General features: G+C 64.1%; 2 protein-coding genes across 2 annotated transcripts; both read left to right on the forward strand.

The window, feature by feature from the left end:
* The first annotated feature begins 1002 nt into the window (after positions 1-1002).
* Positions 1003-3609, forward strand: LOC123350448 (interleukin-11-like). Its single transcript, XM_044989061.1, has 4 exons — positions 1003-1239; positions 1744-1830; positions 2273-2431; positions 2964-3609. The coding sequence occupies exons 2-4, from the start codon at positions 1777-1779 to the stop codon at positions 3126-3128; spliced, it is 378 nt and encodes a 125-aa protein (XP_044844996.1). The 5' UTR covers positions 1003-1239; positions 1744-1776; the 3' UTR covers positions 3129-3609.
* A 3726-nt stretch (positions 3610-7335) lies between these two features.
* Positions 7336-27316, forward strand: LOC123350642 (C-Jun-amino-terminal kinase-interacting protein 4-like). The gene is made up of 27 exons (XM_044989296.1): positions 7336-8619; positions 8966-9086; positions 10159-10229; positions 10619-10692; positions 10975-11050; positions 11448-11571; positions 11820-11901; positions 12441-12541; positions 13555-13606; positions 14330-14482; positions 16320-16371; positions 16597-16727; positions 16870-16923; positions 17048-17182; positions 17559-17688; positions 17848-17931; positions 18804-18854; positions 19399-19555; positions 19849-20014; positions 20510-20590; positions 21449-21516; positions 21592-21740; positions 22684-22855; positions 24738-24848; positions 25108-25254; positions 25498-25614; positions 25993-27316. Exons 1-27 carry the CDS (start codon positions 8326-8328, stop codon positions 26091-26093), a joined length of 3054 nt encoding a protein of 1017 aa, XP_044845231.1. The 5' UTR covers positions 7336-8325; the 3' UTR covers positions 26094-27316.

Consider the following 27316-nt stretch of genomic DNA (forward strand, 5'->3'; position numbering starts at 1 on the left):
GGTTTGTTATTGTAGAGTCTGCCATGAGTGCCTGCTGGTTTGTTGTTGTAGCGTCTCCTGTACACACAGCCTGATTGGTAATTGTAGGGTCGCTCGTAAGCGCACGCCAATTGATTATTGTAGGGTCTCCTCCGTGCCCAGGTCCTAGCGCAAGGGACGGGCCCAGATTCCTTCTGGCTGAGGGCAGCAGCAGACAGGAAGCAGCCAGGGAAGGAGGCAGGAGATAGAGGAGCGATAAAGGCAGCTCTCCGACCACAGCTGAGCCGGCTTCTCCGGCAGCCCCTGCCAGCTGCACGTCAGGGCCGGAGAATCCCCGCCAGCCTGCCAGCCACCTCGCCTGCCAGCCAGCCACTGCCGGGCAGGGCGGGGCCTGGGGGTCCTGGGAAAACAGGGAGGGGGCGAGAGAGAGAGCCGTGACCTTTATCCCTCTGACAGCCCACAAAAAACGATGCCCGACGGGGACAAACCGATCCCGTCCGCCCAGAAAACGAGGACACAGATCCAGCCAAGCCCGGCTTAGGCACACGCCGGCGCCACCCCGTTCCCGCGAAAGGAACCCACCCGTCACGGGCCCGGGGGCCGAGTCCCGAGTCCGCGCTCGGTGGAGACAGAGAGCGAGGAAGCGCGAGGGGCGAAGGAGAAACAGCGACAGGGAGCGAACCCGAGGAAAGGGGCAGAGCGAGGAGCGGAGGCCGGAGGCGGAGGGAGCCGGCCCGGCTGGGAGGCGAGGGCCGGAAGCCGTGGGCGATGGGCTGGCCCCGGCCGGCGGGAATGCACGGAATCCGGCCGGCCCGTCTGGCCCCAGGAATGCGGCCGGCCCCCGCCGGAGGAGAACCAGCGGCCCCCGGGGAAGGGGGGGCGCAGTGTGTGGGGTCCAGCGGCGCACCCCACCCCAGAGCCAGCGTGCACGGCCAGCAGGGGGCAGCGCAGCAGGGGGCATGGCTGGGATGGCGGAGAGGGGCGGGGGGTTAGCTGCCATAAATGCATTAGCTGCGCTAATAGCTGGCCAGGGAGAGAACCCAGGAGTCCTGGCTCCCAGCCCCTGCTCTCAGCCCCCCTCTTTCTCCCCCCGCAGGCAATGTGTGCCGGCTGCTGGTGGCGCTGCTGAGTCTGTGCGAGGGGCTGCGGGGGCTCCCTGCTCCCCGCCTGAAACCCTCAGACCCCCGGGCCGACTTCGACTCCATCATCAGCCTGGCCAAGAACCTGCTGAGTGACACCAAACACCTGTTCCATCACTTCGTACGTTTGGTACCCACCCCCCCCCAGCCCCCGGGCCCTGCTACCCTGGAACCTGCCCACCCCCCAGCCCTCGGATCAGACCCTGGGCCCAGCTACCCTGGAACCTGCCCCCCCCAGCCCTCAGATCAGACCCTGGGCCCAGCTACCCTGGAACCTGCCCCCCCCCCAGCCCTCGGATCAGACCCTGGGCCCAGCTACCCTGGAACCTGCCCCCCGCCAGCCCTCGGATCAGACCCTGGGCCCTGCTACCCCGGCATCCCTTCTCCACCACCAGATGAGACTCTGGGCCCATCTACCCTGGTATCCCGCCCCCTCCAGCCTCCCAGACCCATCTACCCTGGTATCCCGCCCCCCCCCCCCCATCTCCTTTAAGTCTATGGGAGTGGTGTCGGGGGGAGGTGTGGTGAGAATACTCAGGGCTCTCCCAGCCCCACAGCCATTCCCAGGGGATGGGGCTGGGTGGACCGGGCTGGACCAGATCCGATCCCCTCCTTCCTCCCCCAGAAATCCCGGTACCCGGCCGAGGGGGAGCACAAGATGGACACGCTGCCCGTGCTGTCCATGAGCGCCGTGGAGCTGGCCAACATCCAGGTGAGCGGGTCCACCCTGCTAGTGGGTTGGGGGTGGGTGGGAGCCCGGACTCCTGGGTTCTATCCCAGATCTGGGAGGGCAGGGGAATCTAGTGGTTGGGGGGCTGGGAGCCAGGATGCCTGGGTTCTATCCTCAGCTTACGTCCCTTCCCATCTATATACAGAGGGGCTGAGCCCCCTCCGGCCCCACTCCCAGCAGGGCTGGAGGGGAAGATGCTTGGCCGCATAGTGGGGCTGCAGTGCCCCTAGTGGCCGTCTGCGTTTCACCCCCCTCAGCCACTGATTGTAGGGGATCCTGGCAGCTGCACTGGCGGGGGGACTCAGGTCTAGGGGGATCCCGGCAGGTGCTGGGGGGGGGGATTCTGGCAGATCTGCAGGGCAGGCCCTGGGGGCTCCCTGCTGCAGGGGCTCCGTGGCCGTGGGTAACCCCCTCTTTGCCCCAGGTGCCCGGAGGCCTGGCACGGCTCAGCGCGGACCTGCAGAACTACCAGAAGCACCTGGAGTGGCTGCGCCGGGCGGGGCCTGTGCTGCGGCCCCTGGAGCCGGACTTGGGAGCCCTGCACGCCCGGCTGGAGCGGCTGGTCAAACGCCTGGAACACCTGGTATGGGGCAGGGCCTGGGGCAAGGGGCGGGGCCTGGGGGACACACCTGGCCTGGAGGCAGGGCCTGGGGCATGTGGTACAGGGTGGGGCTTGGGGGGGGACACACCTGGCCTGGGGGGTGGAGCCTGGGAAAAACACCTGTCCTGGGGAATGGGGCCTGGGGCACCTGGTATGGGGGAGTTGCACCTGGAGGTAGCACCTGAATACACCTAGCATCAGGGGTAGGGGTTGAGGCACCTGGGATGGGGCAGGGCTGGGGGCAAGGGGTGGGGCCTGGGGAGCTCCTGGGCTGGAGGGTGGGCCAGTGCTGGACACACACCCCAGCAGGGGGCAGGGCTGGGTGCACACACACACCCCAGGAGGGGACAGCGCTGGACACACACACACACACACCAGCAGGGGGCAGGGCTGGGTGCACACACACACACACCAGCAAGGGGCAGGACTGGGCACACACACACACACACACACACCAGGAGGGGACAGCGCTGGACACACACACACTCACTCTCTCTCTCTCTCTCCCCCCCAGATGTCCAAACTGAACCTGCCCCGGCCCAGCGACCCGCTGCCCACGCTGCCCTCGCACGGCACCCACTGGGCGGTGGTGCAGGCCGGCCACGCCCTCTTCCACAGCCTGCACCTCTACCTGGACTGGGCCGCCCGCGCCCTGGTTCTGATCCGCAACAAGCTGTGACGACCGGTGCGGTGGGGGGCCCTGCCCCGGGGACACTGGGGACCCCCATCCAGCACTCCAGGGCACAGGGACCCTGCCCCCCAGGCATGGCCTCCCCAGAGCCCTCCCACACCAACAGGGGGTGCGGGGACCCTGTCGCCGGCTGTGACCCCCCCAGGGCCCTCCCACACCAATGGGGGGGGCTTGGTGGCTAGCCCCCGCCCCCCGATGTAGCAAACTCTTATTTATGCAACGCGCTATTTATTTATTTATTTACGGTAGCAGTTTTCTTTTTTTGTATTCATTTCTCCTAACGATCCCCCCCCCCATCCAAAGGGGGGTACGAAGGCCCTTGGAGCGAGGCAATGGAGGAGCTAGAGAAGGGGAGTCTCACGCCCCCCCCTGCATTTCACTCCTACCCCTCCCGCCCTTGGGGTGTCCCCACCCCCTCCTGTGGGACTCTCCTGTCCCCCCCTTTCCATCACGCCAGCCGCCCCCTTCTTCCCCCCTCTCTCGTTCCTTCTTTCTCCTTCTCTCTTTCGCTCCTTCCTTCCTTCCTCCTTTCAGTCTCTTTTGTTCTTTCTTCTCTCTAGTCTCTGATTTTCCCATCCTTTCCCCCTTCCTTTCTCCATCCCCCTTTTCTTTCTTTCTTTCTTTCCACTGCCTGTTCTTTCATCCTCTTTTCTTTCTCTGCTCCGTTCCACTTGCTCTCCTCCTAGGGCAGCAGTGACCCCTAATGGCCGCGCTCTGAACTGCAGCCCCCCCTCCCCCGGCTATGTAATTACAGACGGTCCATCCTTCATTTCGTGATGGGGGTCGGGGGGGGGAACTGTTGCTGTCCGGGGTGAGGCTGGCACAAGAGCCGCTCTCCTGCCTGCGCCGGGCCTGGAAAGCCTGCGGCGCCCTGCTCCGGAAGTTCACCACACTCACAGATGGTGCTGGCCCTGAAGAGTTAATGGCAAAAAAGCAAAAAGGAGCCAGGACTCCTGGGTTCTCTCCCCAGCTCTGGGAAGGGGAGGGAGGGGGGGTCTAGTGGTTACACCAGGGGGAGCTGGGAGCCAGGACTCCTGGGTTCTCTCCCTGGCTCTGAGAGGGGAGGGAGGGTCTAGTGGTTAGAGCAGGGGGGGCTGGGAGCCAGGACTCCTGGGTTCTCTCCCTGGCTCTGGGAGGGGAGGAGGGTCTATTGGTTACAGCAGGGCAGGGCTGGGAGCCAGGACTCCTGGGTTCTCTCCCTGGCTCTGGGAGGGTGTCTAGTGGTTAGAGCAGGGGGGGCTGGGAGCCAGGACTCCTGGGTTCTCTCCCTGGCTCTGAGAGGGGAGGGAGGGTCTAGTGGTTAGAGAATCATAGAATCATAGAATCATAGAATTCAAGATCAGAAGGGACCATTATGATCATCTAGTCTGACCTCCTGCAAGATGCAGGCCACATAAGCCGATCTACCCACTCCTTTAGCAAGCGACCCCTGCCCCATGCTTCGGAGGAAGGCGAAAAACCTCCAGGGCCACTGCCAATCTGCCCTGGAGGAAAATTCCTTCCCGACCCCAAATATGGCGGTCAGCTGAACCCCGAGCATGCGGGCAAGACTCTCCAGCCATACCCTCTGGAAAAAGGTTAAGAATATCATATCATTGACCCATTGTACTATTTACCAGTTTGGCACTTAATTGACCTATTGACTAAGCCCGTTATCCTATTATACCATCTCCTCCATAAACTTATCTAGCTTAATCTTAAAGTCATGGAGGTCCTTCGACCCTACTGTTTCCCTCGGTAGGCTGTTCCAGTATTGCACTCCCCTGATGGTTAGAAACCTTCGTCTAATTTCAAGCCTAAATTTCCTGACTGACAATTTATATCCGTTTGTCCTCGTGTCTACATTAGCACTGAGCTGAAATAATTCCTCTCCTTCCCTGGTATTTATCCCTCTGATATATTTAAAGAGTGCAATCATATCTCCTCTTATCCTTCTTTTGGTTAAGGAAAACAAACCGAGCTCCTCAAGTCTCCTTTCATATGACAGGCCTTCCATTCATAGAGCAGGGGGGGCTGGGAGCCAGGACTCCTGGGTTCTCTCCCTGGCTCTGGGAGGGTGTCTAGTGGTTAGAGCAGGGGGGGCTGGGAGCCAGGACTCCTGGGTTCTCTCCCTGGCTCTGGGAGGGGAGGAGGGTCTATTGGTTACAGCAGGGCAGGGCTGGGAGCCAGGACTCCTGGGTTCTCTCCCTGGCTTGGGGGGGGTCTAGTGGTTAGAGCAGGGGGCTGGGAGTATGGTTTGGACTGAGGAGCGGGGCTTAATTTGTAATGAAAGAGGTGCCAGGGTTCAGGCAATTTTTTGACTTTCATCACTGAGGCTGCCAGCACTGAGGTATCGGCACAAATTAAGCCCAACTGCAGGGCACCAGCCAAGCTGGGCGTGTGGTGAAACTTGGCAAGATTCTCTTGTCAAGGAGAAATTTCCACATCATTCTTATGGCTGATCCCAGGTTCCCTGGGCAGACAAGTCTGTGTGACATGTATTATATCAGCAGTTGGGCCGACAGAGATCGGGGCCCCGTCATGCCGGGTGCTGCCCAGACACAGAGTCGCCGAGATCAGGGCCCCATCGGGCCTGCCGCTGCCCAGACACAGAGTCACCGAGATCAGGGCCCCGTCACACCGGGCGCTGCCCAGACACAAAGTTCCCCTAGGGGTATTTTACCCCCTACCATCCCAGATCCCACAGCTGGGCTGTATTTCCGTATAACTACCCCCATCTCTGTATTTATGCCCTCGCTTTGGGTCACTCCCCCCTCTCAGTATTTATAAATCCATTGGACAACGCTGTTTTAAATTATTTAATTTATTATCTTTGCCAAGATCAGGTTGTTTTGCTAATTATTAATTATTATTATTTGGGTCACGTTCATTTTATTTATTGAGCCCCCGATTTACTCCTTTTTCAAAAGGCTTTAAAAAGAAAAAGAACGTGGAAAAGAAATGCCGTTTTGAAATAAAAACCTGAACGGATGAACAAGGAATGCCAGTGTCTTGATTGGGGAGGGGGGCCTTGGATCTTCATGGGTGGGGGCTGGTGGTGGGGCAGCCCCACACACAGACTCCTGCCCCCCAGCCCTACGGATCTGCCCCCCAGGTCTAGAGCGAGGCTAACGGGTCTTTGGACATGGGGGTCTGGTTCCAGCTGGTAAGTAGGGAGGGATCACGTGTTGCTGGAGTCACGGGGGCTTCAGCCAGGGAAGTTCTGGGTCTGGCCCGGAACGGACACAGGGAGCCGGATGGGAAGTTCTGACCCACTGCAGAGCCAGGGGGCAGCGAGGAAATTCAGAGCTGGGCTGGAAAGTCTGCAGAACTGTAAGCGGGAGGATCGGATCCGGCTCTGAGCCTGGGAGGGTTCCACTGGGGTCCACTAGGAGTCAGGGAGAAAAACCACAACCCCACCTGCCCATCCCCCCAGAGCCTCCCCACCTGCCCATCCCCCAAGAGCTCCCCACATCTGCCCCTGCCCATCCCCGCCAGAGCTCCTCCACCTACTCCCTTCCCCCAGAGCTCCCTCCCCTCCGAGCTTCCCCACCTGCCCATTCCACCAGAGCCTCCCACACCTGCCCCACCCATCCCCCAGAGCTCCCCCAAATGCACCCTGCCCATCCCCCCGAGCTCCCTCCCCCCACAGCCTCCCCACCTGCCCATCCTCCCAGAGCCTCCCCACCTGCCTCCTGCCCATCCCCCAGAGTTCCCCCATCTGCCCAACCCCCCCAGAGCCCCCCCATCTGCCCATTCCCCCAAGCCTCCCCCACCTGCCCCCTTCCATCCCCCTAGAGCTCCCTCCCCCCAGAGCTCCCCCCCTCTGCCCGTCCCCCCCAGAGCCTCCTCCACCTGCTCCCCCCATCTGCCCCCTGCCCATCCCCCCCGGAGCTCCCCCCACCTGCCCATCCCCGCAGTCGACCTTCCAGCAACCCAGCCCAACTTCTCCCCGCAGCTCCACTTGTCCCAGCCGCAGGGTCATGTGATCCCCGCATCATATGATCCAAGGTTCATTCCCCCCCCCACCTCCGAGCTGGTCCCTCCTCATTGGCCTCCCGGGGCGCTTCCTGCAATCCCCATTGGGCACTCCGAACGCCCGTTGCCCTCTGAGCCCCGCCCTTTCACCCCCCAGGGTCGGCGGGGGCGGGTTTAGAACCCTGAGACCAGCTGGAGCCGGCTAGTTGGCAGCTCCCCCACGTGGGTCAGGGGGCACCTGGACAGACCGACGGACAGAGCCCGGTGCCAGGGGGGCGGTGCCGCCGGGGGGGAGGGGCTTGGTTGGGGGGCGGGAATCCTTGACCCTAAACCTCTCCCTGTGTTGGGGTGCGACCCCCACATCTCCTTTAGCCCCCGGGATTTGGGGGGCCGGGGGAGGGGGAGCTGGAGGCAGAGGAGGGTGTGGGGGGACCCCCTGTCTCCCAGATCTACCCCCCCCGGCTGGGATCTACCCCCCACACCTCAGATTCACCCCCCATTTCCCGGGTGCGGGGGACGACAAAAAGCTTTTCTCCCCTTCTGAACTCGGAGGTGAAAACTTCCGTGTTTCGGGGGTGGGGTTGCCACGTGGCGGGGTTCCTGAGATTATAAAGTGGGGGTGTTCCTCCCCCCCTCGTCCAGTCCGGAGGGGGAGTTCAACACTGGGAATCGAAAGGGGAAGTGTGGGAGGAGGGAGGGGCTATGCTCCCCCGTCACCCTCCCACTCAGAAATCCAGTTGGGACCCCCACACACAGCCCCTGACTCCCCCACCCCCAGCCCCCTCAAACAGCCCTGGTGGGTGACTTTCATTCTCATGAGCCCCGCAATCCAATTAACTGACCCTGATCCCCCCCCCCTGCTGCCACCCATTTATTTTAAATCCCTGATTTTTTTAAACGTTGGCCCTCCAAAATAACCCAATTTTGGGGTGTGTGAAAATTTTAAAAAACTTTTCCCTCTGGATACCCCCTATTCCCCAGGATCCCCCCCTGGGGCACAATTCCAGCCCCCCCCCTCCTTCCCCTGCCCCAGGACTCCCATCACACCCCCGGGTGCCTCACCTCTGGCTTTGCCCCCTTCTGGGGGCAGCGGGGGGGGGCGTTAAGAACCTGGGAAACGGGGCATCAGAGCTAGAGAGGAGGTGCCTGGATCCCCTGATTGGAGTGCGAGGGGGCGGGCTGCCTTTGGAGGACAGGGGAAGGGAGCTCCAGGGGAGCGGAGCAGGGCATGGAGGAGGTTTTCGGGGAGGAAGGGGAGTCGGCCGCCCCTGCGCTCTGCGAGGAGATGGTTTCGGGGCTGGCTGCAGGGCTCTATGGAGAGCTGGAGCGTCTAGTGGGGGCCTACGGGCGGGGGGCAGTGGCCGGGCTGCTGCCCCAGCTGGTCTCAGTGCTGGAGGCTCTGGAGCGAGCCGGGGGGCAGATCCGGGAGCGGGACGAGGCGCTGGAGCTGCTGCGGGACGACCAGCTCGGGCTCCTGGGCCAGTACGAGCGGGAGCGGGCCGGGCGCAAGAGAGCCGAGGAGGTGAGGTCCCCCCTGAGCCGGACCCGCAGCACCCCAGACCGTCCCCTGCCCAGCGTCCCCCAGTCCTGACCTGCAGCCCCCCATGTGGCGCCCCTCGATCCCAACCCGCAGCCCCTCACCTCGTCTCCCGCACGGTGCCCCCCAATCCTGACCCGCAGCCCCCCCGTGTGCTTCCCCCAATCCCAACCTGCAGCCCCCCACCTGTCCCCCACACGGTGCCCCTCAGTCTCAACCCACAGCCCCCCAGCGCGGTGCCCCCCTGATCCAGACCCGCAGCCCCCTGTGCCTGGGATGGGGCCTGGTGCCCGGACTCCTGGGTTCGCTGCCAGTGGCCTCTTCTCCGCAGCGCTACATGGAGCTGGAGGACGTGGTGGAGCAGGAGCGTAAGGGGCACAAGGCAGCACTGAGCCGGCTGGACGGGCAGAGCCGGCGGCTGGAGGAGAAGGCCCGTAGCTACGCGGACCAATGTGAGCGCCAGAGAGCGGGTGGGAGGTGCTGGGGGGTGCCAGGGCTGGGGGGCATCCAAGGGACTGTGGAGTAAACAGTGGGGGGAGTCTGAGGGGAGGAGAAACAAGGCTCCCCCCCACCCCCCCGGCGTCCCAGCATAGTTAGGGCCCTACCAAATTCATGGTCCATTTTGGTTAATTTCACGGTCACAGGATTTTAAAAATCGTAAATGTCATGAGTTCAGCTGTTTAAATCTGAAATGTCACCGTGGTGTCACTGTAGGGCCCTGACCCAAAAGCGGGTTGTGGGGGGAGTCGCAAGGTGATTGTAGGGGGGTCGCAGTATTGACACCCTGACTTCTGCGCCACTGCTGGCGGGGTGCAGCCTTCAGAGCTGGGTGCCCGGCCACCAACCACGGCTCCCCGGTCACCAGCCGCGGCTCCCCGGCCGCCCAGCTCTGAAGCCAGCGCAGAAGTAACTGCGACCCCCCCTACAATAATCTTGTGACACCCCCCTCCCCCGCAACTCCCTTTTGGGTCAGGGCCCCCAGTTTGAGAAACGCTGGTCTCCCCCGGGAAATCTGTATAATACAGGGTAAACGCACACAAAAGACCAGATTTCACAGTGAGGAGACCAGATTTCGTGTTTTTCACGGGTGTGAACTTGGTAGGGCCCCAAGCATCGACCCGGAGACCCTACAATAACAAAGCAGGGATCCCCGGAGACCCTACAATAACAAAGCAGCCTCAGTAACTGAGACCAGACGAGATCAAACAGCAGCAGGTTAGGCCCTGCCCGCGCGCCTGGCGTAGCCCTGGCCTGGCCCAGGCGTCTCCCCGACGGGTTTTTCCGGCTCCCCCAGACCGGGGTGGTGAGTGGGTGTGGGCTGTATCGGGGGCGGGGGGGTTTCAGAGCCAAGGGGCACAGGGTGAGGCCCTGCCCCCTCACTGGCCCCACCCTGGTGTGAGGCCCCACCCCCTTACTTTGAGAGGGTTGGTGGCAGAATGGGGGCCGGCTGCGGGGGGCAGTGATGGGGTCTGGCTCCCTGCAGACTCAGGATGGGGGAGTCACTCGCTTCTCTCCCCCCGGCAGTGGCCAGCCTGGAGGAGCAGAAAGCCGCCTTGCTCAAGGAGCTGTCAGCCCTAGGCCAGACCCACGGCAAGGTGAGACCCCCCCCACAGCCACCCCCTGCTGTTCCCACCCACCCCCCGGCCACCCCCTGCTGGCCCCACCCCACAATCTCCGCAGCGGCCCCCTGCTGGCCCCATCCCCCATGACCCCTACTGGCCCCACGCCCCCTGGCCCACTCTTGGCTGCCCCCCTAGCTCCCCCATGCTAGCCCTGCCCCCCATGGACCCCCACTGGCCCTGCCCTCCCAGCTTCCCCACACCTGCCCCTTCCAGCCGCCCCTTTCACTGTCCATCCTGGTGCCCCCTTGTGGCTGGATGACGCCCTGCGGGACTGGGTCACGTTAGGGTCTCTGCGGGGGGGGGGGGGGCTCGAGCGTGTTGTCCACGAGGGGCACTAGCCCCCCACACCTTGTCGTTGGCAGATGGTTCAGCGCTACAAGGAGCTGAAGGCCCTGACGGTGCCGCCCCCTGCCCCATCGACCCCCCGGCCTAGCGGGTATGAGCCACGGGGGGGGGGGGTGTGGGGCTCAGCAGGGGGTCGCGGAGAGCCAGGAGGGGTCTGGGGGGAGTGCCCTGCAGGGAAAGTGGGGGGCATTGTGTGCTGGGGAGCAGGGGAGGGGGCTTGGGGGGGCACTGGGAAGCTGGGGAGGCTCAGTGGGGGGGTGCCAGGGCATGTGGGGAGCTCGGAGGGGGCAGCTCGACCCACGGGGAGGGGGCTTGGGCAGGGAGTGGGGGGGCATCACGGCAAATGTCTGACCTTTGACTCCCCCCCCCCCAGTGTGGCATCAGCCCCCCACTGGCCTCCCCTGTTTCTCCCCAGCACCTCGGACCCCGGCTGCTCCGAGCCCCCCAAGGTGGGTCCCCCCCATTTGTGCAGTGAGTTTGCTGAGGGCGAGATGGGCCGCTGGGCTGACCCCTCTACCCTCCCCCAAGGGGGTGTCTATGGGACAGGGGGGAGCTCGGACGAGTTCAGAGAAGGGGGCTATGGGGGAGATTCCCCTGGGGGGTACATTTGTGGGGGGAGGAGATGTTGCCCTGGATTAGGGGGTTCCCCTGGGAAGTACATTGGCAGAGGGGGGTGGGGCTCCTTCATTGTTCATGGGGGGCTGATGGCTTGGCACCTTTCACCGACTGGGGTGACCTGGCTCCAGGCAGGCGGAGGGGGGCACCCCAATATCCGGTGGGGCAGAGTCCCTGCTCCCTGACTCGGGCCGCCCCTCACCCCATCTGTGTCTGTTTTGGGGGGTGCAGGGCTCTGCAGAGGCTCCGGGCCCAGCCCCGGCGGAGGGGACCCCCGAACCCCAGCAGGATGGGGAGGGGCCCACCAGGAACAGCCACCCGCTGGCTCAGGAGCTGCCCCTGCCCGCCAGAGACGGTACGGAGCGCGTGGATGTGGGGCAAGGGGCCTCTCCCCTCTAGGGGGCGCTGGCTCCCATCCAGCCCCAGGCGGCGACTGGCTGGCTCAGTGGGGCGGGGAATAGGGCCTCTAGGGGGCCCCGGGGGGGGGGACTCGCTGGCTCGGGGGTAGGGGCGGGGAATGGAGCCTTTCCCCTCTAGGAGGCATGGGCGGGGGGGAGCTGGCAGATTGGGGAGCCAGCGGTTTCGACTCGTGTCTGTTTCTAGGCTCCCCGCAGAGGTGCCAGGAGTTGGCCGAGATCTTGAGCTCCACCCCGGAGCTGGAGCCCACTCCAGATCTGCCAGCCAGGTAAGGAGGCTGCTGTGCCCTGGGGGGGGTGGGGGGAGGGCCTGAAACTGCCCCCCCATCCCTGTTTCTCTGTGAGCCCGACCAGAACATCCTGTACGCCCGCAATGGCACCCCCGTTCCGGCCGCGGCCCCTTTCCAGTGCCAGCCACCGCCCCATGGCTCCCGTCCGGTGCCCGTCTGTCCCTCTCCTGGAGGCGGCTGGATTGGGCTCGCGGGGCACCGAGCCGTGGGGCTGCGGTGAAGGGGGGGAAGGTCCAGCCTGGGGTGGGTCTGGGGGGCTTGGGAATTGGGATCTGACGTGAGCAGCGTCTGATTCCAGGCTCGGCGTGGCCGGCTCTTACAGGCCGTGGCCAGCCCCCCAGCCCCAGTGCGGACGTACCTCCCAGCCGGGCAGGTAAACTGAGGCACGGGCTGTGGGAAATATCCTCCCCTTGCCATGTTCTGGTTCTCCTCCGTCCGGCCCCCGGCGCGCTGTCTCCACTACGGGGGAGGATCTGGGGGGCGTCCCGGCTCTGACTGGGGGTGTCTCTGCCCCGCAGTCCCCCAACCCCGCAACGCAACATGGAGTCGCTGTTCGCCGAGGTGTCGGGCCTGAGCCTCGAGCTGCTGGGGGATGTGGACGAAGGGGCTGATCTGCAGGGTAAGCTCAACACCCCCCAGCCTGAGCCAGCCCCGGGCCTGGTGCCCACCCCGCCCCCACACCACCAGTCTCTCTCACCTGCTTCCTGCCCAGCTGGGCATAAGGTCCTGCCCCGCCCCTGAGCACTGCCCCCCAACTCCCAGGCTGGGATCTGCCTCCCCGCATGCCCCCCAGCCCCAGGCCATGGGCCTCACGGTGTGGCAGGGCAAAGGGAGGCGATGGGCCCTGGGGACTGGGGGGTTTGGGGTGATCAAATCTGCCGCCCCACATTGACTCCCCCTGTGCCACGGAGTCCCCGGGTGATGCTCTGGAACTGCTCCCTACGAAGCCAGGCAGGACTTTGGGGAGCCTCCTCTTTGCGAGCAGACTGTCTCCAGGGCAAGAAGCTCACACGGCTTCACCTCCTGGGTCTCTCCTTGGAGCATTCAGCATCCTCTGCCCCTCCGTGCGCTTCCCACAGCGAGTCCACCCCGGCGGGGTCCTGGGGCAGCCAGAGGGTCCTGCACCCCCACTTCGCAGTCAGACGTGACTCTCAGCCAGCCAGTAACACAGAGGTTTATTCGATGACAGGAACACGGTTTAAAACAGAGCTTGTAGGTACCGCGAACGGGACCCCTCGGCCAGGTCCATTCTGGGGGGCAGTGAGCCAGACCCCCACGTCTGCACTTCATTCCTCGTCCCCAGCCAGCCCCAAACTGAAATCCCCCCCAGCCCCTCCGCTCTGGGCTTTGTCCCTTTCCCCGGCCAGGAGGTCACCTGATCTCTCTGTCTCCAACACCTTCAGCTGGCACCTTTGCAGAGGAGGGACCCAGGCCATTAGTTGCCAGGAGACAGAGTGTCGGCCATTTTCCATCCATCCAGCATCACCTCTGCCCTCTAGGGCTCTGCAACAATCCCACCCCCTTCGCCCACCACCTAGATACTTAAGAACGGCGTAGGGGAAACTGAGGCACCCACACAGTATTCAGAGAAAACATTATGAACATTCCCGCTTCGTCACACCCTGTCTGCAGGTGACGCTGTGCAGACCCTGATGATGGAGAACGCAGAGCTCCGGGATACCAGGTAAGAGAACCCAGGGCCGGCTCCAGGCACCAGCATTCCAAGCAGGTGCTTGGGGCGGCAATCTGCAAGGGGCGGCAGCCCCTGTGTTTTTGCCGCCCCAAGCAGCGCGCCGAATTGCCGCGGCGGACGGCGGGGGCAGCCCGTGTGCCCTTAGGGCGGCACGTGCATTTCCATGGCGGCGGCAATTCGGCGGCGGCTTCTGTCTTCAGCCAGAAGACAGAAGCTGCGCCACCGCGGACAGCTGAACATAGGAGCTGCCGCCGAATTGCTGCCACCGCGGAAACGCGCGTGCTGCCCTAACGGCACACGGACTGCCCCCGCCGTGGCAATTCGGCGCGCTGCTTGGGGCGCCGAAAACAGGGGAGCCGGCCCTGCCCGAACCACAGCACCCCGGCCCTGTTAGAGTCCCCTCCCCCCAGCGCCTACCGGGGGGGATCCAGAGGAAAGCCCCGTCCCTGGAGATCTGAGTGGAGACCCAGCAAACTTGATTCACAGGCAAGGGGAAAGTCTCCGTGCCCCATTCTCCGCCCCCCCTGAGCCAGCCAGTCTCTGCCCTGGGGCCAGGTGGGAGCCAGCGCCCCCTAGAGGAGAGAGGCCCCGTGCCCCATTCCCCGCCCCCCTGAGCCAGCCAGTCCCCGCCCTGGGGTTGGACAGGAGCTGGTGCCCCCTAGAGGGGAAAGGGAGCGGACGGCCCTGGGCAGATCTCACTGTCGCCCCCCGCAGGCTGGTGCTGGACACTGCGCGCCGACACCTCATTGCCCGGGTGGAGGAGCTGATGGGCGAGCGGGAGTCACTGCGGGGGGAGCGGGACGGGGCCACCGAGGCCCTGAGCCGCTGCCAGGGGCGTCTGCGTGAGACCGAGCAGGATCTGAGCAGGTGAGACTGGGGCAGGGGCGGGGGGGTGGGGACACACACACACCCTGGGGTGCCCCCTGGCTGGCTCTCTCCGTGCCATGCCAAGCAGGACACCCCGCCTGGCTCCGTGATCACCTAGCCACCGGCACGCGGAGACACACCCAGCGAAGCCACACGCAGGGTCCCCCCGGCCGTGCAGCCCAGAAACGTCCCGTCTCCCGCTGCTCGGTGCCAGCTCATCCATCCATTCGCCCCTTCGTCCAAGGAAAGCGCCCGTGCACTAGCCGGGGTGAGCCGAGCCGATTCCCCCGGCACTACCGACAAACTCCCCGCGGAGGATAAAACCCTAAAACAAGCTTGTGCGCTGCAGGCGGCTGGATCGGAGGGGGTACGAGTGGGGGGCGCCGGGCTCAGAGTTGGGTGCGTAAGAGATAAGAGGTAAAACCACAGTCGAAACGTTACCAGGCCGTGCAAGAGTCGGGTCAAGCGGCTTTTCTGGCCCGAGCAGGTCTCGGTTCTCCGTGCCCAGGCTGAACCCCCCTTGCCCCCCCCCTTGTTGCCTTCAGGGCGAGTGGGGCAGGAGAGAGGCCCTGGGCTGATGTCACGGACCCCAGGCCAGGGGGAGTTGATTGGTTTTTAGTTAAGGTGCCAAATTTCTTGGTCAAAATCCAGACTCTGGAGAAAATAATAAAACCATAATAATTATCGTTACCATGGGTGGGGCGTGAACCCCCATTTGGGGAGGCTAGTCCCTAGCCCCACCCCTTCTGCCCGAGGTCCCGCCCCTGTCCCTTCTACCCCCCCTCTCGCCCACCGGAGCCCTGAGCCCCCCCCCCCGGCTCCCCCAGCAGAACCGCCCCGAGCACTGGCCCAGTCATCCCAGCTCCCCTGGGCCGCTGGCCTCCCCGGTCCAGCCCAAGCTAGGGTGACCAGATGTCCTGATTTTATAGGGACAGTCCCGGAAAGCGAAGGCGGGGCCTGGGGGCAGAGTGGGCGGGGCCTCAAGGCAGAGTGGGCGGGGTCACAGCCTGGGTTGGGGAGGCGTGGCCTCCTCTGGCCTGTTACGCCCACTGCCCACGGTCATTATAGAAAGTAAAGCAAAAGCTTTTGGGGTCGGCGCTAAGGCGTCTGGGGGTCCGGATTTGCCCTGCAGCCTCTTGACTGCCCCGCCCGTCCCCGTGGGCGCGGGAGGTCCCGGTGCGGACGGGGTCGCGGGTTCGACGGGCCCTGCTGCGACACGGCGGGACGGGCCCGCGGGGAGAGCGGATCGTGGGCCGTCAGCCCGTGGCTGGCCAGATCTGTCCTTTGTCGCCAGCGAACCAGGTCTGGGCGTCTCCCAGACCCCCGACGTAGTTCAGTGACACACACAGCGAACTGCTGAATATGCGGGCGCAGGGCGACATTGTGAGGTACAGGGTGTCACAGGGGGCCCCCCAAGGACACCGCCTTCCTACCTGCCCCCCTGTGCCCCGGAGTCTGCAGGTGTAGGACCCCCAATCCAACCTGGATTGAGGCCCCCTCTCGTCCGAGCCCCCCAACATCCAGCTGGGGGGGCTGCACACCAGGGTCTGACTCCTCCTAAGACAGGATGGGGGGGTCTGAGCCCCATTAGAGGGGGTGATGGGTGTGGGTGGGTTTTGGAGGCCACATTAGGAGCACCCCAGATCTTGTCCCATTGGCCAAAGCCGGTTCAGGAGCCCTAAAATAATCTTAACCCTCCCCCCAACCCAGGATATGACAATATCGGCCCTGGGCTCCCCACCCCCCAGCTCTGCCAGTGCCCCTCACTCCCGACCTGCAGCCCCGGGCTCCCCTCTCTCAGCTCTGTCAACAGAATTGTTCTTTTCCCTCATTTTAGGATTCGGCAGGAGCTGGAGGAAATCAAGAAGCAAAACAGTGACGATGCTGAGGTACCAGATGGAGGGGAGTGAGGTCTAGTGGTTAGAGGGGAGAGCTGGGAACCAGGACTCCTGGGTTCTCTCCCCGGCTCTGGGAGAGGAGTGGGGTGTAGTGGTTAGAGGGAGAGCTGGGAACCAGGACTCCTGGGTTCTCTCCCCGGCTCTGGGAGGGTAACTGCGGGTGGGGGCCTGGGGGTTATCAGTGACTCCCTCATCCCGTCCCCTCTCCTGTGGCAGGTGGAGGCCCAGGCCTCGCAGCGGAAGCGGTTCACGCGGGCGGAGATGGCGCGGGTGCTGACCGAGCGCAACCTGTACAAGGAGCGGCTGATGGAGCTGCAGGAGGCCGTGAGGCGCACGGAGATGCTCCGGTGAGAGACGCTGACCGACGGGTGGGGCGGGGGCTGGGTATACGGGAGATTCTTATTTAAACTCCTGTGTAAGCCCCTCATGTCAGGCTGGGGCAGTGGGGCCCCCCAGCTCCTGACACACGACTTTGTTTCCTCCCTTCAGAGCATCTCGGGAGGTCCAGGCGGCTCAGATGAAGAAATCGTCCTTCTGGAAATTGTACGTCCACGATGCCCCCCAGCCAGCCCCCCCCCCCCATCCCCTGCACGTCTTCCCGCTGGGAGAGGCCGGGTGGGGCCGCGTTCTTCGCGGGGTCTCTGAGCTGCTTGTTTTCTCTGTGCAGCTTCGACCGGCTCTTCAGCACCAGCGACTTCCCTGAGCGGGTCCCGGCGTCGCCCCCGGTGTCTGAGCACCGGGGCAATGGGGGCAGGGCGCCCCCTGCTGTGAGGTACCTGCCCCGTCCCGCCTCCCCCACAGAGTGAGTATGAACGGGGGCCCCCGAGCGCCAGATGGGGGGCAGGGGGAGTGGAGGGTGGCGCCCCCTAGTGCCAGGCGGGGGAGATGGGACTGGGATGGGGGGAGGGGGACAGCGCCCCCTAGTGCCAGGCGGGGGAGATGGGGCCGGGATGGGGGGAGGGGAGCGGAGGGGGGCGCCCCCTAGCCCCAGGCGGGAGGGATGGGGCTGGGATGGGGGGAGGAAAGTGCCCCCTAGCGCCAGGCGGGGGAGATGGGGCCGGGATGGGGGGAGGGGAGCGGAGGGGGGCGCCCCCTAGCGCCAGGCGGGGGAGATGGGGCCGGGAGGGGGGTGTGGAGGGTGGTGCTGCCCCCTAGTGTCTGTGTGTCTCTGTCCCCAGCACGGGGGAGCCCCCCAATCTCTCCCCCCAGCAGCAGAAGCGGGACCTTTACCGCCAGATCCGCTCCCACATCTGGAAGCAGCACGGCCGGGCCCCGGTTCACGGCTGGAGCCCCCCGGCCGTCCCCCAGGTAATTGCCCCCCAGGGCACCGGGAGCAGGAGGGGCGGGTGGGGAGGGGGGCAGTGATTGGGACGCACCGTCCCTTTAAATCCCCAAGGCTGGGTCGGGACGAGGTTGGGGGGGTCCCCGGCTGCCCCCGCGGCTGTGCCCAGGCGTCTCTCGTTGCAGGTTCGGGTGGAGCAGGCTGAGGGCCAGGATCTGCCCAGGCTGGCGCAGCTGCGGCTGCTGGACCAGAAAGATCCCAGCACCAAGGTGAGCTGAGGGGGTGGGGGGGCTTGGCAGGGGGCGCTGGGCTGCGGGGGGTGGGGCGGGGGCTTGGCAGGGGGCGCTGGGCTGCGGGGGGGCAGGGTGGGGACTCCGGGGGGGCTCTGGGCTGTGGGGATCGGGGCGGGGGGCTCAGCTGGGGGCGCTGGGCTGTGGGGGCGGGGGCTCATGTGATTGCTGGGCTGCGGGGAGCGGGGGCTCGGCAGGGGGCACTGGGCTGCAGGGAGCAGGGCGGGGATTCGGGGCACTGGGCAGCGGGGAGCGGGGCGGGGGGCTCAGCGGGGGGCGCTGGGCTGCGGGGGTGGGGCGGGGGGTTGGGCAGGGGTCACTGGGCTGCGGGGAGCAGGGCGGGGGCTGGGCTGCGGGGGGGTGGGGGCTCGGCACGGGGCGCTGGGCTGCAGGGGGTGGGGGCTCGGTGCGGGGCGCTGGGCTGCGGGGAGCGGGGCAGGGGGCTCAGCAGGGGGCGCTGGGCTGCAGGGGGTGGGGGCTCGGTGGGGGGCGCTGGGCTGCGGGGAGCGGGGCGGGGGGCTCAGCAGGGGGCGGGGGGCTGCAGGGGGTGGGGGCTCGGCGGGGGGCACTGGGCTGCGGGGAGCGGGGGCTCGGCAGGGGGTGCTCTCCCCTGGCCGTCAGGGCTGATCCTGTTGCCCCAAGCCGGTACGGGCTTCTACAGGTATCGAAACACCAGAATAACCGTCCCCCGCACCCCACCCCAGAGGTGGCTGCATCTCAGCACTGGGCGAGGGGTCCCCGTATAACCAGCCCCTGCACCCCACCCCAGAGGGGCCGTGTCTCAGCGTTTGGGGGGGGCCAGCAGGGGGCTGGGCCCGGCGTCTCATCCCCCCTCTCTCCCTCCCTCCCAGCTGTGGTGTGCCGTCGGGATGGGGGTGCCTAGGACGGACGGTGACGTCTCGGTTAGTGTCAGGAGCGCGACCCCTCCCATCTCTGCCGTGGCCCCTTCCCTGTCCCCCATGGGGGAGAGACCCCACATCTCCCTGGTTGGGACGGTGGCATGTGGGGCTCCTGCCCCCTCCCCGGCGACCCTATTTGGTGACTCTCCCTGCCCCTCCGCTTTGGGATGGTCCCCCCCCCAAAGTAGAGGAGACTCCCCGAACTCCCACCGTTCTCTGAGGGTGGAGCAGGGACGGGGGGCCTATTTTGGGGGGCACCCTGGCACCCTTTTTCTCAATCTAGGCAGCCCCCAAACTTTTGGGGAGACCTTGCCCCTCGAGCTAATGCCGTACTTCGGGGCCCCTCCCCTCCCCTCCCCTCTTTATCCCAGGGGACCCTCAGTGGGGTTGATCAGGCCTTGGGGAGTCCCTGTCAATCAGTGCTAAACCCCGCCCCCGGGGGAGGGGACGGTGGGGGGAGGGGTGGTGTCCCCCTCCCAATGGGTGCCTGGCTTTTGGGTTCCTCAGCCAGCCTCCTGGGGTGTGAGCGTCTCTGTGTCTCCCCCAGGGGGCGCCCTGGCCTGCCCCCCCCAGCCTGCTGTGGGTCTGCTCTGGGACACACTCGGCCAGCGAGGTCACGGTGATGGACGCTGCCCGCGCCAACCTTGTCCTGGCGCAGTTTGTGCTGCCCAACGCCCATGTGCTGTGTGCCGCCTGGCTGCCCGGTGAGTGTGGGGCACAGGGCTGCGGAGGGGTGGGGGGCAGCTGTATGGATCAGGATTGGGGCTGTATGGACAGGTGGATGGAGAGGGCTGTATGGACTGGGGCAAGGACTGTATGGACTGGGCAGATGGAGGGGGTTGTATGGACCAGGATGGGAGCTGTATGGACTGGGATGGCTGGAGGGGGCTATATGGCCTGGGAGAAGGATGCTCTGCGGCACCCCAGAGGCTGTGTGGGCCATACAGGCTATATACGGCCCTAGCCTCCATCTCACGGACCAGACTGTCCCTGCCAGGTCACCGGCCACTCAGTGCCGAGAGCACAAAGCTGGAACCCGAGATCCTGGAAGACCCCTTGGCCCCTGACCCCCCAGAGCTAGAGGAGGAGGCGGGGACCCTGGACGCGGACAGTGATGCCATTGGCACCATGGACACTGTCTGGCTGGGCACCCAGGAGGGCAGGTACGGAGACACCCCTGTATAACCAGCCCCTGCACCCCACCCCAGAGGGGCTGCATCCCAGCGCCGGGTCCCTGTATAACCAGCCCCCGCACCCCACCCCAGAGGGGCTGCATCCCAGCGCCGGGTCTCTGTATAACCAGCCCCCGCACCGCACCCCAGAGGGGCTGCATCTCAGCGCCGGGTCCCTGTATAACCGGCCCCCGCACCCCACCCTAGAGGGGCTGCATCCCAGTGCCGGGTCCCTGTATAACCAGCCCCCGCACCCCACCCCCGAGGTGGCCGCATCTCAGCGCCGGGTCCCTGTATAACCAGCCCCTGCACCCCACCCCAGAGGGGCCGCATCCCAGCGCCGGGTCCCTGTATAACCAGCCCCCGCACCCCACCCCAGAGGTGGCCGCATCTCAGCGCCGAGTCCCTGTATAACCAGCCCCCGCGCCCCACCCCCGAGGTGGCCGCATCTCAGCACTGTCCCAAGCTGTCGTGCTCTTTCCCCAGCATTTCCATCTACTCGGCCGGTTCCGACTGGCGCCGGTGCCTGCGGACGGTGCAGCTGAAGGACGCCGTACACAGCGTGGTGTGAGTGTGGGGCCGGGCCTTGGGGGGGACAACGGGGGTGTCAGCCAATCATTCTTGCATTGGTAGCGTCGTGGCCGGGTCGGTGGCCAGGTAGGCGGTGACACCCTGCGTTTGGCCAGCTGCCATTGGGAGAGAGACCCGCTCCAGAGCTTTCCTAAGTAGGGTTGCCCAGCTGGGTTGGCCGTAGTCCTCGAGGTTTCATCCCATGACACAGTCTTGAATTCAACATTCGTGTGAAATTCCTGGAGACTCCGGGACGATCCCTGAGCGTTGGTCATCAAGAGACGTGGGTCCGACACGAGCGAGTGCCTCCCCCAGCCCGTCCGTCGTGGTTGAGAAATGTCCAGCTTCATCACCAGTCGTGACCTGGCTTGTCAGCGTCGGGCGTGAAACTCGCCCGGAAATGGCCTCAAAGCGGACGCTCGTTAGCTCCCCAGCTGCATTAGCCGGACTTGGCCTCCAGAATCCTGCCGGCGGTTTAAGAGCCGGGTGTGGCCGCAATCACCCACCACGTTTGTCTCCGTGCCCGTGGGGCCAGTCCTCAAGTCTGTCGGGGCCCAGCGCGGAGGGACTGCCGCCACGGCCCGTCAGGAGCCCTCACATGCGGCCCAGGTTCCCGTTGGGCCGGGGCAACCGGCCCCATGTCAGGCCGGCATTGATCCGTGACTACTCACGACTGCTGTGAGCCAGGCTGTCGGGCGATTGCAGGCTCTGTGCCCTTGGGTTAGGGGCTTTGACCGAACTTTGGGCCTCCCCAGGGCATGCTGGGATGCGGCCCTTGGCGTAAGTGGCCTGGCCGCCCGCTCTGATTGTGTGTGTGTGTGTGTCTCTCTCTCTCTCTTTCTCTCTCTGTCGTAGCCACGCCCAGGGCCGCGCGGTAACTGCGCTGGGGAATGGGACGGTTGCCGTCTTCCACCGGGACGCCGGTAAATACCAGACCCCCCCACCCCCAGCTCCCCGCAGCCCCCTGCCCCACTCACTCCTCCCCCTTCGTCCCGCAGCCGGCCGCTGGGACCTGGGGCGCCCCCGGCTGCTGGACCTGGGGCGCCCCCGCCAGTCCATCCGCTGCGCCCTGGCCGTGGGGAGCCAGGTCTGGGTCGGCTACCGCAACCGGGTCTATGTGATGGAGCCGCGCAGCGCCAGGGTCCAGGTGAGGCAGTGGAGGTGGGGGAGCCAGGGATCAGTGAAGGTACAGGGGGATCCAGTGGGGAAGGGGACCGGGGGGGAAGGTGGGGCAGTAGACGGCTGGGGGGGCAGTCAAGGTGCAGGGGGTGGGTGGAGCCAAGTCGAGGAACAGGAGGTCCGGGGGCCGCTCAAAAGGGAGTGAGGGATCGTGGGGAATGTGAAATCCAGAGGTGATCTCATGGGACCCACTTAGAAATGGTGGATCTCCTGGGATCCACTCGGGTGGGGGTGAGGCACACCGGCAGGATCAACTCTGAGATGACAGTAGATCTATATGGAGATCTCATGGGACCCATTTGAGAGGGGCTGGGATCAACTTGGGTGATATCAGTACATCTCATGGGTCTATGGGATCTTGGGGGAATTGACACGCGATGGAAGTAGGTCTCATGGGATCCAATCATGGGGTTGGGGAACCATGGGTCCTGTGGGATCGATTCAGGTGGCACTGGTAGATCTCATGGCATCCATGCAGGTGGGGTGGGGTGCTCTGGCAGGATCATGTGAGATCGACTCTTGTGATATTAATAGATATACATGATGACCTCATGGGATTCACTTAGGTGAGATTAGGGTATCCATGGGATCAGATGGGGTCAACCCAGGTGGTATCAGTAGACTTTGTGAGATCGACTCAGGTGGGGTTCAGGGAGCGATGGGATCCTGTGGGACAAACTCAGGTGAGGTTTGGTGGATCTGATAGGATCCCCTTGGATGAGGTTGGGGGGGGTCATCTCAGGTGATCTCATAGGTCCACTCGTGCCATGGGGGTGCCAATGGGATCTGGGGAGATCGACTGGATCGACTAGGTTGGGGATGGATTTGGAGCACCCTCGTGGGACCGATTCAGGGGAGTGAGGGATCTGCCAGCCCTGCCTCCAGCCCTTCGCTCTGCTTCCCCTCCCCAGCGGTACTTTGAGGTGACCGGGCGCCCCGAGAGCCAGGTGAGGCACATGGCGTTGGCGGGCGACGGAGTCTGGGTCTCGGTGCGGCTGGAGCCCACCCTGCGCCTCTTCCATGCAGCCACTGGCCAGCCCCTGCAGGAGATCGACCTGACACCCTTTGTCCACAGCATGTTTGGTGAGCAGGTGGTGGGCTGGCTCGGGGGGGTGGGGAATGGAGCACGGGGCCTGTCCCCTCTAGGGGGCGCCGGCTCCCACCTGGCCCCAGGGCAGGGACTGGATGGTTCAGGGGGGGTGGGGAATGGGGCATGGGGCCTTTCCCCTCTAGGGGGCTGTCAGGGTTCCCTCCCCACTCTGAACTCTGGGGTACAGATGTGGGGACCCGCATGAAAGACCCCCCTAAGCTTATCTCTACCAGCTTAGGTTAAAAACTTCCCCAAGGCACAAATCCTTCCTTGTCCTTGGACGGTATCGCTGCCACCACCAAGTGATTCAGACAAAGGTTCAGGAAAAGGACCACTTGGAATTCCTGTTTCCCCCAAATATCCCCCCAAGCCCCTTCACCCCCTTTCCTGGGGAGGCTTGAGAGCAAACAAGGTGAGCACAGACCAGCCCCTTGGGTGTTTAGGACACTAAAAACCAATCAGGTTCTTAAAAGCAGAACTTTATAATAAAGAAAAAGTAAAAGAAGCACCTCTGTAAAATCAGGTAATTTTACAGGGTAATCAGATTCAAGACACAGAGGATTCCCCTCTAGGCAAAACTTTAAAGTTACAAAAAACAAACAAACAGGGATAAACCTCCCTCTTAGCTCAGGGAAAATTCACAAGCTAAAACAAAAGATAACCTAACGCATTTCCTTGCTATTACTTACAATTTGCAATCTTAGCTGCTCAGTTAAGGTCTGGCCTTAGGAGATGTATTTTCCCTGCCCTGGTCCCTCGCTGTCCTGGAGAGAACAACAAAGAGACAAAACAAAAACCTTCCCCCACAGATTTGAAAGTATCTTCTCCCCTTATTGGTCCTTTTGGTCTGGTACCAACCAATCAACCAGGTTATTTGAGCTTCTTAACCCTTTACAGGTAAAGGAGGGATTTTATGCTACTCTTAGGGTTTGGCTACAATTGCAGGTGTGCAGCGCTGGGAGTTAAAGCTGTCTTCGTAGAAGCTGTGTAGGGAAAGCGCTGCAGTGTGGCCACATTTGCAGCAGTGTTGGGAGCGGTGCATTATGGGCAGCTATCCCAGCATTCAAGTGGCTGCAACATGCTTTTCAAAAGAGGGGGGTGGGGTGGAGTGTGACAGGGAGCGTGGGGGAGAGAGAGAGAGAGAGAGTGTGGATTTTTGGAGCCGCCACTGTGTCAGCTCCCTGCCTTGCAAATTCCGACCATTTCCCCCACCCCTCATTCACTCTTAAATGCAAATAGCCTGCAGACCAGATAAGCAGCTGCTCCGACGGACTCCCTTCCCCCCGCCGTGCTGTTTCTCTCCTCAAGCAAACACTAGCTGTGGACATTTATCCCCCTGCCTGCCTCATTCACAGCAAACAGGAGCTGTGTTTTGTTTTTTAGATAAGCAGCTCCGGGAGCCCCGAGTTCACAACAAAACAAAGAGAGTTATCTTTACTTAAAAGCATTATGGGAAGGTTCTGGAGGTCAGTTACAGCGTAGTAAGATTAATCCCTGTTTACACTGGCGCCCCAGCGCTGCAGCACCAGCGCTGTTCTCTTTATTCCTCTCGTCGAGGTGGAGTACAATCAGCGCTGTAGCCAGGGAGATACAGCGCTGTATGTGCCTTGCCAGTGTGGACGGGGAGTAAATTGCAGCGCTGTAAAGCCACTACCAGCGCTGCAACTCTCCAGTGTAGCCAAGGCCTACGATGTATGTTCATGACAGGGGCGCTGGCTCCCATCCAACCCCAGGGCAGGGACTGGCTGGCTCAGGGGGGCAGGGAATGGGGCACGGGGCCTTTCCCCTCTAGGGGGCACTGGCTCCCATCCGGCCCCAGGGCAGGCACTGGCTGGCTCAGGGTGGGGTCTCATCATCCCCCGTGTTTCTCTCTAGGCCAGAACACTCTGGGTTTCTCCCTGCACGTCTCGGCCCTGGGCTGCTTCTCCCAGCGGCTGTGGATCGGCACGGCCAGTGGCACTGTCTTGACCGTGCCCTTTGCTCCGGGTGAGTTGGGGTGCTGGGGGGGGGCAAGGGGGTCCCCTTGGCATGGGTCAGATCCCACGGCCAGCCCAGCCCTGCTGGTGTGCAGGGGGGAGAGGTGCGCGGGTGTGTGTTTCTCTGGGATCCCATGGGCGAGGGGCCAGCATCCTGCCCTACTGAGGGCGGGGGGGCAGAGGGTCCCCAGCTAGCCTGCTGGGGGCAGGGTCTCTGCAGGCCACACCCCCAAAGCTCTGACCCTCCCCGTCTCTCCTGCCTTCTTCAGAGTTCTCAGGGCGCTCAGAGGCCTCCCCGGCCGCGGGGTCCCAGCCTGGCCCGTCGTCCGCCAGCACCCCCTACTGTGCGATGGAGAGTGCCCAGGCTTCCTACCACGGGCACCGTGATGCCGTCCGGTTCTTCGTCTGCGTCCCAGGTACCCGCCAGGATGCCTGGGTTCTGCCCTGCCTCTGGGAGGGGAGTGGGTCTAGTGGAGGTGGGTGTCTGAGAGCCAGGACTCCTGGGTTCTCTCTCTGGCTCTGGGAGGGGAGTGGGTCTAGTGGAGGTGGGGGGGGGGCTGGGAGCCAGGACTCCTGGGTTCTCTCCTTGCTCAGCTGCAACCCCGGAGCGCTCCCTTGAGGAGGGTGCTGGGGTAATAGCCTGTCTTCCTCTGCCCCAGGCTGCCTTAACCCTTCGCTGGCTGGGAGCAATGAGAGACGTGAGGAGGGAGCTGGGCAGAAGCAGCCCACGGCTTTGGTGCTGAGTGGAGGAGAGGGGTATATCAACCTCCGGATCGGTACGTGTCTCGTGGGGGTGGGAAATGGCGCTTCTGCGGGGGTCTCCAGATACCCAGCCCCCGCCCCACCCCAGAGGGGCTGCATCCCAGTGCTGGGTGAGGGGTCCCTGTATAAACAGCCCCCACCTCACCCCAGAGGTGGCCGCATCCCAGTGCCCCACCCGAGGAGGGGCTGCATCCCACCGTCAGATCAGGGGTCTCCACATAAACAGCCCCCACACCCCACCCCAGAGGTGTCTGCATCCCAGCGCCGGGTGAGGGGTCCCCGTATACCCAGCCCCCACTCCAAACCCCAGATGTGGTCACGCTCCACTTTGGTTGTGGGGCGCCCCTGAGGCTGCTGTGACTCTTTTTTTCTCTCTCTCTCTCCCTTCGCAGGAGACGACACGGACGATCAATTTGGGGACCTCTTGGTGCCCAATCCCCGTCTGCGCCGCTCGGAGCGCAGCCACCTCATTGTGTGGCAGGTCCGGGCCTGAGGCCGGGGTGATGGGTGCAGATGCTGGGCCCGGCCTGCCCTGTGAGCCACCGTGTCCCCCCCCCATCACACCCAGATACCAGCTCCAGTCCTGGGGGGGTGGATCCTTCCAGCTCCTGATGGTGGGGGTGTGGGGGGGCTGAGTTAACCCCCTGCTGCCCAGGGTGAGGATGAGGCCATCACCCGAGTTGCTGGTGTTCTCAGTGGGGGGGGGGGCGGGGATTGGTCTGTCTCCCTACAGCCCCCCTCCCCACTCATCTACTGGATCTTCCCCATGTCCCTGTGCAGCTGCTGCCCTGTCCACAGTTCACGGCTAGTCTGAGACCCGCTCTGACAGAACCCCCCCTCCAGTTCCCTGCCCCCACCTCACCAGAACCCCTGGCCCTGCCCTCTTGCCCAACCCCCTCCCCCCCTTGCCCTGCACCCTGCCAGACCAGCCCCTCCTCCCTCTCCCCCCACCCCTCCCCTCATGCCTTTATCCCCCCATCACAGCTCTATCTGTCCCACCTCCCGGCCCTCCCTCACAGCAGGGGGGGCCCACCTCCGAGCCTGGCTCCCGTAGCGCATCTGTGCCTTTAAAAGGGGGCGGGGCCACTGTCACTCAGGAGTATAGATGGCAGCTGCCTTCAGAAATATTGTTTACAAGCTCCGCCCTCCCGTTCAGGACCCTTCCACTTCTCAGGGCCCCTCCCCTCTGGCTGCACTGACTCCGCCCTCCCTGGCAGGCTTCGCCCACATCTCAGAGCCCCTCCCTCTTTTGTCTTTTTACATGCAAAGCGGGTGGGGAAGGGTGGAGTCTCAGGGCCCTTGGGTTCGATCTCTGGCTCTGTGCCTCAGTTTCCCTTCTGTACACGGGGGCATTGGATCCTCTGCCCCTGAAACCGCCCAATGAAATCCATTCTGACCTTAAGCGTTGGGGTGGGGTGGGGGGGTCTCCCTGTACCCCCCCCACCGGGGACACACGGGGGGCAGGCTATGCGGGCTTCCTCCCTGCCCTCCTTGCACTAAGTTCCCCCAACACAGCTCCTGACTGGGGTTATGCCAGCTGCCCCCAACCCCTCAGGGCTTCTCTGCCTCATGGGGGGCGCAGGCATGGGGCGCCCCATTGCTGCTACACGCTCAGGGTTGGGCTCTGTCCCGTCTGTCTGTGTGTCTGAGCCGCGGTGCCCCCGGCAGCATCTGGGGATCTTTCTATGGGACAATTTCTAATAAAGCTTTATTTTT

The sequence above is a fragment of the Mauremys mutica genome, chromosome 15 (genome assembly GCF_020497125.1).
Source record: "Mauremys mutica isolate MM-2020 ecotype Southern chromosome 15, ASM2049712v1, whole genome shotgun sequence".
Taxonomy (NCBI): domain Eukaryota; kingdom Metazoa; phylum Chordata; order Testudines; family Geoemydidae; genus Mauremys; species Mauremys mutica.

Bases quoted from the DNA above. Each gene is read 5' to 3' on its own strand.
- LOC123350448 (XM_044989061.1), top strand. From the start codon at position 1,777: ATGGACACGCTGCCCGTGCTGTCCATGAGCGCCGTGGAGCTGGCCAAC. The intron at 1,831-2,272 runs GTGAGCGGGTCC...TCTTTGCCCCAG, and splicing joins TGGAGCTGGCCAACATCCAG to GTGCCCGGAGGCCTGGCACG. The intron at 2,432-2,963 runs GTATGGGGCAGG...TCTCCCCCCCAG, and splicing joins TCAAACGCCTGGAACACCTG to ATGTCCAAACTGAACCTGCC.
- LOC123350642 (XM_044989296.1), top strand. From the start codon at position 8,326: ATGGAGGAGGTTTTCGGGGAGGAAGGGGAGTCGGCCGCCCCTGCGCTC. The intron at 13,607-14,329 runs GTAAGAGAACCC...CGCCCCCCGCAG, and splicing joins GCAGAGCTCCGGGATACCAG to GCTGGTGCTGGACACTGCGC. The intron at 21,741-22,683 runs GTGAGGCAGTGG...TCCCCTCCCCAG, and splicing joins CGCGCAGCGCCAGGGTCCAG to CGGTACTTTGAGGTGACCGG.